Genomic DNA, 12,933 nt, shown 5'->3' with positions numbered 1-12,933 from the left:
GAATTAGAGAGCGAGCTGGTGAGAGAGCTGGGAGAGGTAGTTTTTCCAAGGCAGAAGATGAGGGTGGTGGGGTTGCAGATGTCAATGTTTTGGGAGATGAAATCAGAGATTGCCTTGTCGCTAACTATAGACGTAAAAGGGACCAACTGAGATGGTGATGTTGTGAGGGTAGCCACAGGTAGGGTTGCCAACTCTGGTTAAATGTATTCCTGGAGATTTCATCACATGACCTCCCACCTCCAACTGCCCCATCCAGTCAAACATCTTCAATGTTTTTATAACTAATAAACAAGTGTTCAAAGAAAATGAAAAAAAATACAATTGTTTTAATGCCCCTATGATTTTTCTCCTGGGTTGCTCGCAGCAGTGTCCAAGTGATGAATCATTAATTCCTGGAAGGTTGGCAGACCTAACCTAGTGTTGATCTGAAGTCGGAGGAGAATGAGGAATGGGATTTAAGGCAGAAGTTGGCAGTCGGTACGTCGATGTCAGAAGTGAGCGAAAATCCAGGGACTCCGGACCAGTTTCAAACTGAACCCCAAAAGCAACTGAAAACCCGAAAATGGGCTGAGACATTCGGTTTAAATATTCTAGAATAAGTTAACCAGAACATGATACGGCAAATTGATATGATCGAGAGGCGTAGACTGAATGTACAAAATTCACAGAGTCAGCTGCTGCAGCTCACGGATTGGGAAAGGCATTAAAAAAAAAGCAACAGCTGTATCTTTGCATAGATAGAAATAAGTGAGCTTACTCCCCCGACCCACCTCCGGTTCCCTTGGCAACAGCGGCCTAGCTGACGGTTGTTTACGCCGAGACGAGCAGGGACTGTTCACATGTCGGAAGCCCCCTCGCTATTGGCCGGGGGCCTGGGACCGGTGCGTCCCGCCGTCCAATGGCGACCGTGTACACGTGCAAGTCCCTGCCTCTGATTGGCGATCACGCGCCGATCAGCTGGGGGCCAGCACCAACCAGCGAGTGAAACCGCTCCTGCGCACCGGGGTGTGGAGCCGGCGGTGACTGACAGGCGCCGCCACCAATCGGAACAGAGGAAAGCGGGGTTCTGGCCGCCGCGGGGGGCGGTTACTTGGCGGAGGCAGCCAATGGGTTTGAACGGGAGGCGGTTGATTGTTGATGGGGAGCGTGCTAGGGAGCTGAGTGAAAGTCTTACTCATACTGTAACCCCCTTTACAGTATCACGGTCGCAGTGATTTATTTTCTTCCAAAAGGGCGACGAGCAAGACTCCAATATCGATGATTTATGCTGGAATAAACTGGTGCAAATCTATACCGTTTTTCTTAAAAAAACAACGGGCTTTTATTTGGCCCCTTCGGTGTAGCCGGTGAATAAAACCCAGCTGAAGGCGCCTGACTGCGATGGGGGTGAAGGTGAGGACCTTCGGCATCGTCTTCGACAGCGAAGGGGTGAGCAGCTACTCGAGCGGCGACGTGGTGTCGGGGCAAGTGCTGCTGGAGCTGAGCGACGAGCTGAAGTTGGCGGCTCTGAGGTTGGAAGCGAAGGGTTGCGCCCGCGTCAACTGGAGCGACAACCTGGCAGCGTCGAGTGCGGTCACCGGGACGGTCGCGCCGAGGTACCGGGAGGAAGTGGTGTACCTGCAGCACCAGCAGACCCTGCGGCAGCCGACAGGTAACCAGGTGGCTGGTCCCAGTTGCATGCTGAGGATTAACAAACACTCGTAAAGGGAGAGGGGTCGCTCTTATTTTCTTTGCACGTATTGCAGGCAACATTCCCAATTTAACCCCCCCCCCCCCCCCCCGCAAGAGTCCAGCTCACCATCAAAACTTGGGAGACATCGGATATTTTAAGAGGAAAAGCATTACAGTGGGTCAGTGTACAGGCTGCTTTGCAAAATTAAGCTGTGGAGCACAAAAGTGCACCAAGTCCTCCTTAACTGTTGCATGGTGTAATACTTTTAACTTGTTGGGAGATTAGAATAAGTTAACCAGAATATGATACAGCAGATTGACATGATCGAGAGGCGGAAGACTGAATGCATAAAATTCACAGAGTCAGCTGCTGTAGCTCACTGACTGGGAAAGGCATCAACAAGCTGTACTGTCCTCTTTGAGCCTCAGGCTCCTTGTGACTGGAGGGCTGTTTCTAGTGGGGTTTTGCAGGGCTCAGTATTGGGTCCCTTGCTTTTAGTGGTATATATTAATCATGCCCCCTACATTTAAGTCCAAATCATTAAGAAGTTTGCAGATGATACAAAAATTGGCCTTGTGATTGGAGGAAAGTTGGAGACTGCAGGAAAATATCAATGGATTGGTTAAGTGGGCAGAAAAGTGGCAAATGGTAATGCATTTGGGGAGGGCAAACAAGGCAAGGGAATACACAAATGGGAGGATACTGAGAGGTGTAGAGGAACTGAGGGTCCTTGGAGTGGATGTCCACAGATCCCCGAAGGTGGCAGGACAGGTGGATAAGGTGGTTAAGAAGGCATATGGGATGTTTTCCTTTATTGGCTGAAGCATAGAATATAAGAGCAGGGAGGTTATGCTAGAATTGTATAAAACATTAGTTAGGCCACAGCTTGAGTACTGCATACAATTCTGGTCACCACATTACAGGAAGGTTGTAATTGCACTAAAGAGGGTACAGAAGAGATTTACGTGGATGTTGCTGGGACTGGAGAATTTTAGCTATGAGGAAAGATTGGATAGGCTGGGGGGGGGGTTTGGAACAGAGGAGGCTGAGGGGTGATATAATTGAGGTATACAAAATTATAAAGGGCCTGGATGGAAATAGGTCCTTCCTATCCACTCTCTTAGCAGAGAGGTCAATAACCGGGGGGAGGGGGGTATAGATTTAAAGTAATTGGTAGAGGGGAGCTGAGGGGAAAAAAAATTCACCAGAGGATGGTGGGGGTCTGGAACTCTGCCTGAAAGGGTGGTAGAGGCAGAAACCCTCATCACATTTAAAAAGTACTTGGATATGCACTTGAAATGCCATAACCTACAAGACTACGGACCAAGTGCTGGAACGTGGGATTAGGCTGGGTGGCTCATTTTTGGCCAGTGCAGATACGACGGGCCGAATGGCCTTCTGTGCCTTAAATCTTCTATGATTAACGGTAACTATTCTGAGACCCTGTCTTCGAATAGTTACCATTATCATTCATCTCAATAGTTATACTATTTTATTTATTAACAAAACCCTCACTATATCTGCTTTTGTAGAAACATTATTTTAAGAGATATTTCTTATTTACTTAATATAAAGGAATTAAAAATGCACAAGATCCACCATCTGCTGAAGTTGCATTGTTTTGTATGCTCTTTTCATGTACAAAGGGCACAGCCCTTAAGGTTACATTTTACTTATTTAGTTTCAATTTTGGGCAATCATTGATCTGATAGCTGTCTGTAGTTAAGATACTTAATTTCACACTGGTGTAGGTCAATCATTGACCTGAAACTTTCTACATTAAAGCTATAGCTGTAATTGCATCAGCTATCCACTGGACTTTCAAGATGGTAAAGAGACTTGCAGAGTTTCAAGTACAGCCCAAGCTACTGAATACATCTATATAATTGTCAAATACAGAAGTTGCTTTTCTGCTTTTGTTTCTTAACTTGTTGCATTTCACCCTCCTTGCTTTGCACATCATCCCTTTTGTCATTTAATGACTTCTGCCCTATCACAGACCTTACCTTTTGTTCTTTCCTCCCCTCTTTCCCCTCCAAGGCAAAAATACTCTACAAAATTCCTCACCATCCCCCTCAGGCAATCAAAACCAGTCCAGGCGATCACATGGTCCAAGTGTTATCTAGAAAGACCTTCTATATAATGTGATCTCTGCCCCAGTCAAGTACTACTTGAAACATTAACTTGGCTTTTCTAAATATAGATGCTGACTGATGAGCTCTTTTGTTTTCGATCTCTATAAACTTGTTATTACTTCCTTCAGGTGATCAAGGGTGCTTTATTACATTACAACCAGGGAAACATGAATTTCCATTCAGCTTTCATCTTCCACAAGGGTAAGATACAGACTGGTACATATTCAAAAATGTGATTTGGAAAAATAAATATTAGCAAAAGTTTTATAATGCATTTTATTTGTCTAAAACATAGGCCATTGGTCACATCCTTCAATGGAAAATATGGCAGTGTTAAATACTGGGTGACAGCAATACTGGAGCGGCCTTGTGTCCCAAACCAAATTGTGAAGAGAGAATTCTCCGTGACAAGCCAAATTGATGTTAACGCACCAAATTTCCTGGTAAGTTGTTTTGTATTTTCATATAATAAAAATATTTTTGTAAACTCTTTGAATTACTGTCATTGCATCAAATAACTTCTAAGAGAACACACCTGCATTTACTTGGTTGCAGTTTTATTTTACTGAGCTGCTGTCAACAGCACAATAAAGCAAAGAAGATGTTTTTGCCTCCAAAGGATCCAGGGCCCATTTAAAAAAAAAGTGGTTCTTATGGGAGCCTCAGGAGAAAGTGGTATTTGCCTCTTCCTGACGGGCTGCTTAGCACGGGCCAGGAAACTGTAGGTGTGTTTGTTGGCCTGTACAAACTTCCCAGAGTTCATTGTATGGTGGCCTGAATCAAAGTCAGTATTTTAAGTTGCAAAATCTGCACACCAATATTAATGTGGCAGTTTGTACAAAGATGCTGGGGCACTCTAAGACTGCCTCTTAAGCAGTTCGGCAATATGAATGCAGCACTAACTGGTCCATAAGAGTTAAAGCAATTTATTATTTTTAAAACAAGTTATTAGTAGAAAACTGTTAGCCAGCCATGGAGTATTGTTCACTAAAATGTAAATAGTGCATCTCCTGATAAATACAGTGGAGATCATTGGTGTTGATTATGTTCTGAGGAACTTACAAAAGGGACATTACATACAAATCCATTATATTATGTGAACAGTTTATTTATGTGCAAATCTGATTACATGCAATCAGGCACCTCAAAGTTAAAAGTATAAAAAAAAAATAAAGCAAGCCGATTATTTCATACCCAAGTCGATTACAACTTAGATCCTGTTGGTGAGGGAAGTTTATAGATTGACCTGGAGCTGGACTTTGCAAGCATCCTCACTAACAGCAATTAACTTAAAATTGACTGTGATCCATTTAGACCACTTCTCCACCATACCCGAGCAGTGACTTTGAAAGGGACAAGTTAGTTTAGTAACTAAACATCACAATGCTTCAGATTCCACCTCAAGAAATCTCCTAATTTTATAAAATTACTATTTTAGTTTCTGATTATGTATTTATCTATTTCCTTTTCAGTCTTCAGTGTCAAAAAGTAAAGAGAAGACAGTCGGTTGTTGGTTTTTTACCTCTGGACCAATATCAATAAGTGCCAAAATTGAGAGAAGCGGCTTCTGTAATGGTGAGTTAAATAAGAAATGTTCATTTTCAGATTTTTTTTTTTGAAGCGTGCTTTTCATTGTTTAATTCTGAGTTATTTTGCAACAGGTGAAGCAATCCCGATCTATGCAGAGTTTGAGAATTGTTCTTCACGCCTTATTGTGCCAAAAGCTGCTATCTTTCAAACGCAGACCTATCTTGCAAATGAGAAAACCAAGACCTTTCGACAAATGGTTGCAAATGTTCGTGGAAACCATGTTGCTTCTGGTAGCACAGAGTCATGGAATGGAAAAGCCCTCAAAATTCCACCAGTGAACCCATCTATTCTAGACTGCTGCATCGTCAGGGTGGAATACTCTTTAGCTGTGAGTATATTAATTACATACTAAAACATAGGCCCATATGATGTCTGAAGGTATCTTAATATTGCACTACTTTTATTTAGTCTTTTAAATCCTTTTATGATCTTTAGCACCTTTCCCATAAATGCCACTTAAGTGCACATAAGCAACTAACACTTAAGGTTGTAACAGAAATGAAATAGGTGTTCATATCTCTTGAAAACTGCTATTTGTAAAAAGTATAGCAATGCATTTTCAGTTTTTAATCCTAGTTTTACTTTTGTTCTTGTATAGGTCTATGTACACATTCCAGGTTCTAAAAAGTTGTTGCTGGAGCTTCCCATAGTTATAGGTACGATCCCATACAACTGCTTTGGAAGCAGAACATCAAGTGTTTGTAGCCAGTTCAGTATGGACATGAGTTGGCTTCGACTTGCCCTGCCAGAACAGCCTGAAGGTAAGAATTCTTCCCCTCCAGTTAGTATCTATTACAACACTATGTAACATAACCTAATTGAGAACCAGAATTCTTACCTTTTTAAACTTACAGAATCAATAAAGTCTAATACTTATTCAGCTGAGAGCTATTGAGATATTGGGTTCACGTTTCTTCTAGTTTGGTGACTACTTGTTGACAGTGATGCAATTTTTAAAGCTCTCCCTTGCTGTGTTCTCTTCACAGCTCCACCCAACTATGCTGATGTTGTGACTGAGGAAGACCTTGCCAGACAATTTCCATCCCTTCCACAGACTGATAATTTGCAGCACGAATTTGGGAGCCCCATATTTGCTTACATTCAGGAGTTCAGATTTCAGCCACCACCAGTTTATTCAGAGGTGTGAACAAATTAACTTTTAAAAAAATAATCTAAGTTTTAATGAGGAAGCTAGATTTCTTTCTCATTGTAACAAATTATTAGATTTTTAAATTTGAGGTAGTAAGACTAGATTGTTCGACACTACTTTGCAGAGACTTGGTACGGTTTTGAAATAATCCCTTGTCTTTTTTTTTTCTCTTCAGGTTGACCCTAACCCTACCTTCACAGAAGAGATGCGACGTGAAGTATCATTTGAAATTTGAGGGGAATCTAACATTAAGTTTAATAGTGATTTGGTTGGTTCAAAGTAAACATTGATAAAGAAGTATAGAGCACTTCACTACTGCAAGAGGAAGATTTGAAAGGAAGTGACTGAAGGCCTATGACGGACTGATCAATAGAAGACTGAATTACGCGAGAGAATGCGGTTTGGGTTGAGAAGGAGCTGAGAAATGTTCTAGCCGTGGTTGGCAGAGAGATGCAGAGGAGGGGAAGATGTTAAACCTGAACTGAAGATCGGAAATAAAGGGAAAATTTAGTCAACCTAAACATTAGAATAATGAAAACCTCCCAACTCTCAAAATTTGAGTCCCTGATACATAGGTTAAATTTCACTCTTGTTAAACAGCCAAATATGCTGAATGGAAGAGGGAATATCCTTAATTTATTAGAATTGTGTACTACCACTAAATGAGCACTATATCTGACAGTTAAGGGGGGGGGGGTGGGGGGGGAAAGAAGTCTGAACTATTGGGGACTGATTATCTCTGTTGAGAGAGCCAAAGATCAATGTTTACATTTGTTTTTCTATGTCCTCTTAAACAAAACACTCTCATACAATGTTGCCTTTTACAGAGGGTGTTTTCCACTTCTCAAAAATGTACTGCCAATGCTGTTTTAATTGCTGAGCAAATTAATAGTTTTGGAAAAATAATTGCCATTTTTCTTTGTAAATTTACCAAAGAGTACAATTTTATACCTTTTTCAGTTATAAATCTGTACTCAATTCATGTTATCTTAAAGGGAATGTTGTGCATAACTATCAATTTGTTGCCTTTACAAATGCAGACCAGCTGAATGGAACAAAATTGTAAGCGATATGACTTTCAAGTGCAGATAAATATTTTTGGTCTAAATACTATCCTAATACTTTTGGGGGTGGGTGTAAGGGGATGGGAGAGATACTCAGGACAGTTATATATGCTGTTAACTTGTTCACTACAAATGTGTGTCTGATATCTGGCTTTAATATTGCCATGTCTTTTCTGAAGGTGCTTACATATTAATGTTGCAAGAATGTTCATTTGACTGCATAACCATTGCCGGGCGATGACAAAGTACTTAAACGACGGGGGTGGAGTGGTTGAAATCTGGGACTGAATGCCAAATTCACATTTAAAGTGGATCCCTAAATTAATGGCATGCATTGTAAATTCTGGCAACTAAAACTCAAAAGTGCAAAAAGTTGAAATGTTATTGGGTGGAGCATTAGCTTACCTTTTCATTCAGTGTGGCCTGAACTACAGTACTGGGTTTATCTTGGGAGTATTGGAGCAACAAAAGACTGATTTTGGTTTTCAAAATTCCACATGTGCATGAGTAATTTTATATTTGGGGTTCACTTTAAGGAAAGCACTTATGTGAATGACAATAAGCTTGCATTAATGTGTTCACGAAATACACTATGGCATTTCATGGTATTGGTTTTAGGGGGAATTATTTTACTACTCACACTGCTTCTCCTTTCTCTAGTGTGCTGCTAATTTTTGCTGTTAGAACTCCAATTTGATTTCTGATTTGGAGGTTTAATAGTGCAATATTGTGTGTTTCTCAGGGCTTTGACTGCAGTGCACTCTTTGTTTTTGCTTGTGGAAAAAAAAAACCTGCAGGGATTCTAATTACTGAAGAATCTTGGTGCTCATTCCTGACTTGCTACTTTTCAAACTTCATGGAGGTCTGACGGTTGATAGCCAATGGAAATTGGGAAAAACAATTTTTTAATTGTAAGCCACATTGGCCAATCAGGAAGTGAACTCTTCACACGGGTATTTGTAAGCTATATATGTATAATCTTGTTTCTAAAATATATTGTGTTGAATTTTGAATATGAATTGTATTTTGCAACTTCTATAATCCACTTATCAAAATATCCCTTTAGTTTCTGAGCAATGTGTGAAGATTCTGGAGCCTGTTTTTAACTAAAATTTTCCTGCAGTCAGAATTAAAATTCTTCTAGTTTCACCTATAAATGTGGAATGAAATGTCTTAAGTCTGATATATATAAAAAAACTGAACAATGCACTTGGCTTTTGGAAAATTAAAGCTTTGAACTGTTAAGTTGCACAGTATCAACATTTTGTAATCAGAATCTAATAGCATTGTTAATGCCCCTTGTAGCTTTTCTCATGCATGTTCATTAACTGTGGCAGTTAATTTTTGCAAATGTTTATAGCTCTAAGGTGGCTTTGCCACCTGTCAACTGGCAGTTAATACTAAAGAAAGAGGATCATTTTAAGTGGAATGAAAAACCTAAGCACAAATATGTAAATGTTACTTGAATGTGAAATTATAACTTTACGATAAGCTTTAATGACAAGTGCTTTATCCAACTTGTTGCCATTAAAACTGTGACAATTTTTTTTTTCAGTTTTCTTTGTACTTTGTTGCAAAGAGCAGTGTATTTTGTACTATTTAAATCGGATTAAATTTTTGTTAATAAAAGATTTTGGAAAAGGCATCAACTGTATTCTTTGTAGTAAACAAACTTGAAATTTTATTTACTGGGACTAGATTCTGTTTGAGGGGGGGGGGAAAGGGTGATGAGGGAGAAACTGCCTCATCTCTTGTACTTTTTCCTATGTGGGTATGTGAGAAGTGGTAATGATATCACCATAGATATCACCTGAGTTAGCTGAACCTGGGTGGGGCTACAGTGCAGTTAGCTTCAGTGTCCCTGACTTTAGGAAGGAGAACAATTTTAGTCAAGGATCCTGTTGCCAATCTAGGCCCTTCTATTGTGTGGGCAGGATTGGGTTTGGCTATGATGCCCTTCCACAGTTGAATAGCCTGATCTTCACCATTTAACCTTGCATGTGAATGGCCATGTAGATGAAATACTGGAGCATAGCCAGTACCTGGGGGAACTTCAAGAGTCAGCACATCTTTAGGTGAAGGGAAGAGAAAATTCTACCAAAGTTTTGTAACTTTCCATTCAGTGATTACTCATGTACACTAAAATATACTTCAGTAAGTGGAAACAGAAATCAGTGTGGCAAGTTTGATTTATTAAAATTTAAATGTGATTGCTTACCCATCATCTAAATGATTTGGATCAATGTGATTGTTTGTTTGTTTGTTTTAAACTGTAACCTTGGAATTAAAAACAATTGAACTCACCTGAAACTGCATTTTACAAAAGGCCATTGATAGGCATTGCCAGTGGCTCACTTGAGTTTATCCAAGGAGTAGCTGAGCAATGAGAACTTGTTTGTATGGCCTCTTACATTCTCAATGCCCCAAAGCACTTGGCATATCCAATTAATTCCATTTGAAGTATAGTCACTTATTTAGGCAAATATGGCAGCGATTTGTTCGCAGCAAGGTCCAATAAATGACTAGTTAATTTGTTTTTGGTGGTGGGTGAGGGAGAAATGTTGGCCAGAACACTAGGAGAGCACCTTACTCATTGATAGTAACAGGGCCTCAGTTTAACATCTCAGAAAACATCCCAGATTTGACTTGCTGTGGTCTTAAGTGACTTAGCTTAAGTGACTTAGCAGGAATAGCTGCAAGGACACCATAGGCTTCACACCCCTTTTCAGGGAGGTGCATGTTGTTGGGGCTTCTGCTTTAGATTGCTATCTGGTGACCTGGCATGCCTGCTGGAAGCACCTTGTAGCGTAATGTGATGATAGGATCAGGCTGTAATAGTTGACTGTGATCGCTTAAGTCTCACACATTAGTAATGGCAACTGTGACCTATAAATATAGGAGAAAAAATTCCCAAGATAAGCAGGAGGCAGGCTGGTTATTATCTCCATTGAGTACAAGAACTCAGTTTAAAAACAGATTTGGATAGAATATCCTCTGAATAGTATTTTGAGGTTGAAATGGATTGGAATGTTTGCTGAGTGTGCTGCTATACTGAAACAGCTGCCAAATTATGTAGAGATAACATTTGCTATCTTTTTTATATTTCTGGGGAAAGCAATCTGGTAAGTGTACAGGGAATGTATACAGCAGCAATTAATGTGACTAGTGACTAAATCAGAGTTGTATGTTGCTTTTTAATATGTTGATGCAGTTTGCAGCCTCCTTTCATAATATCTTGTAATTTACACCGAGCCCTCTGCAACTTAATGCAACACCTTATTCTTTTTGGATGGGGGAGTTGAGCAAAAAGGTAGCCGTCAAACACTTATGACTTTTTAAAGGAACTTGCATTTATATAAATGCATTTTTATGTAGATATACAAAATTAGAAGTAAACTATCAGAATGGACAGGACGTCACACTTCTGCAGCCCTGTCCTTTGTGATAGTTTTGTATTGTAGCGCACGAGAATATATCTGAAACGTTTGCTCTATGTTAAGATATGTCTACCTCTTACAACTGTTTGTGTTTGCTTATCTCAGTAAAACAATTCTGCCAAAATCATCTGTGATAGACTAATTGTCAGGAGTTTGTAGCAAAGATGTAACATTCTGGTTCAGAATATGTTCTAACTTGCGAGAGTGAAAGTGAAGGTTAGCAGCCTATGAATGTAAAACACCAATGATTTAGAAACTAAGTTCAACTGCACTCCTGTGGATTTTTAAAAAGTTTTGGTCACATGCATTGTAATCTAGTTTGTGACCTTTCCTGTTCAATCACAAAATATGGATTTACACTGACCTTCGTGCTTCTGTTTTTGCCACCAGTGTGGCTTTGTATCACCTGACAGCGAGAGAGTGTACATTGTAAGACTGCAGTAGACTAGGGCAACTTATTGAAAAATAAAATATCTGGTTTCTTGTGACTGACAATAGCATTTTACAGAAAAATAAGTAGTTATTTTCTTGGGTTGTAATACTCTATTATATGAATAGGTGCTAGCACTCATCTTGAGGGAGTCAATAAAGACAAGGGAAGTTTTACTCGAAACAAGCTAACTTGGTGCAAATTTTCAAAAACCTTCTTGCATTGATATTGGGTAAAACAAAGGAGTAAAATTGAGGAGTATCCAATATGACAATGATCCAATAAGGCTTTTGAAGGGAAGATTTTTCCTAACCTAGACTTTAAGAAACAACCCAAGGGTATGTGGAAAAACATAGACCTGGTGTACCTGGAACTCCAAGGGCTTTTGACAAAGTTGCTCATGAAAACTTCTATATAAGCTCAAAGTGATAGGTACTCCGCTTCCTACCTTTAAATTCCTATCAAAGGAGTGGGGTAATACTGAGCCCCAGGAATCAATTTTGGGACCTCTACTGTTTCTAACTTACATTAATGACATGAATTAACAAACTCAAAGCAAATTTGTAGACTATACCAAACTAAAGAGGTGTGGAGGTAGGGGGCATTCTAATCTGAAGAGGCAACCAAGTGCCAGCTTGGCTTGTAGTACCCTCATCTTTCAGTCAGAATGTCATGGGTTCAAGCCCCACTGCAGGACTTGCGCACGTAATCTAGGTTGACACTTCAGTACAGTATTGAGGGAGTAATATCAGAGGTGATGTCTTTCAGATGTAAACTGAAGCCTTGTCAGCCAGTTCAGGTGGATGTAAAAGATCCCATGGCACCATATGAAGAAGAGCAGGGCAGTTCTCCTGGTGTCCATGAATTGGCCTTAGGCAGATTTGTACACTATATGGAAATAGGCACACTTTTTATAGCCAATCACAATGGCCTGGAATAATGCCATTACCAACCCGCAATAATCTTAAATGGGTCTGATTGCATCTATTTTTTATATTCAATTCAGTTAGTTGTTGAAGCAATTATCTATAGTTATTTTTGCCTCATACAAATATGGTTACATTTCTAATAGAAGCGGAAATGCTGGAAATACACAGCAGGTCCATCAAGTCTGAAAAGATAAAAGCTAGGTTAATTGTTTGGGTGGAGAACAATAATCTGTCTTCATGCACTGGGAGCAGGTAGAAGGAGAGAGTGTTTCTGTGAACTGGGGAAGTTACAGGGTAGAGTATTTTTGTGAATTGGAAAGGTTATGGGGGCTAGTGCCTCTGTGATATTGAGGACATTACAGGGAAAGAGTGCTTCAGTGAACTGTGAGGGAGTACCTTTATGAACTTGGGGGGAGTTACTGGTTAGGAATAGATGAAGAATCTATTTGGCTTATTCCATAAAAAGCATGTTTTCAGTAAACATACCATTAAGTCATGTACCTAGTTTATACTAAACAGCTTTACC

At 40.0% G+C, this 12,933-nt stretch overlaps 1 protein-coding gene across 1 annotated transcript; it reads left to right on the top strand.

Annotated features, from left to right (window-relative positions):
- Positions 1-1,144: 1,144 nt before the first annotated feature.
- Positions 1,145-9,254, top strand: LOC137301867 (arrestin domain-containing protein 4-like). The gene is made up of 8 exons (XM_067971570.1): positions 1,145-1,651; positions 3,936-4,008; positions 4,103-4,250; positions 5,280-5,382; positions 5,469-5,725; positions 5,996-6,158; positions 6,384-6,538; positions 6,723-9,254. Exons 1-8 carry the CDS (start codon positions 1,381-1,383, stop codon positions 6,780-6,782), a joined length of 1,230 nt encoding a protein of 409 aa, XP_067827671.1. The 5' UTR covers positions 1,145-1,380; the 3' UTR covers positions 6,783-9,254.
- The last annotated feature ends 3,679 nt before the right edge of the window (positions 9,255-12,933 follow it).

The sequence above is a fragment of the Heptranchias perlo genome, chromosome 34 (genome assembly GCF_035084215.1).
Source record: "Heptranchias perlo isolate sHepPer1 chromosome 34, sHepPer1.hap1, whole genome shotgun sequence".
Taxonomy (NCBI): Eukaryota; Metazoa; Chordata; class Chondrichthyes; order Hexanchiformes; family Hexanchidae; genus Heptranchias; species Heptranchias perlo.
Note: the sequence above shows the minus strand (reverse complement) of the source record. Positions and strands in the feature narration are given on the sequence as shown.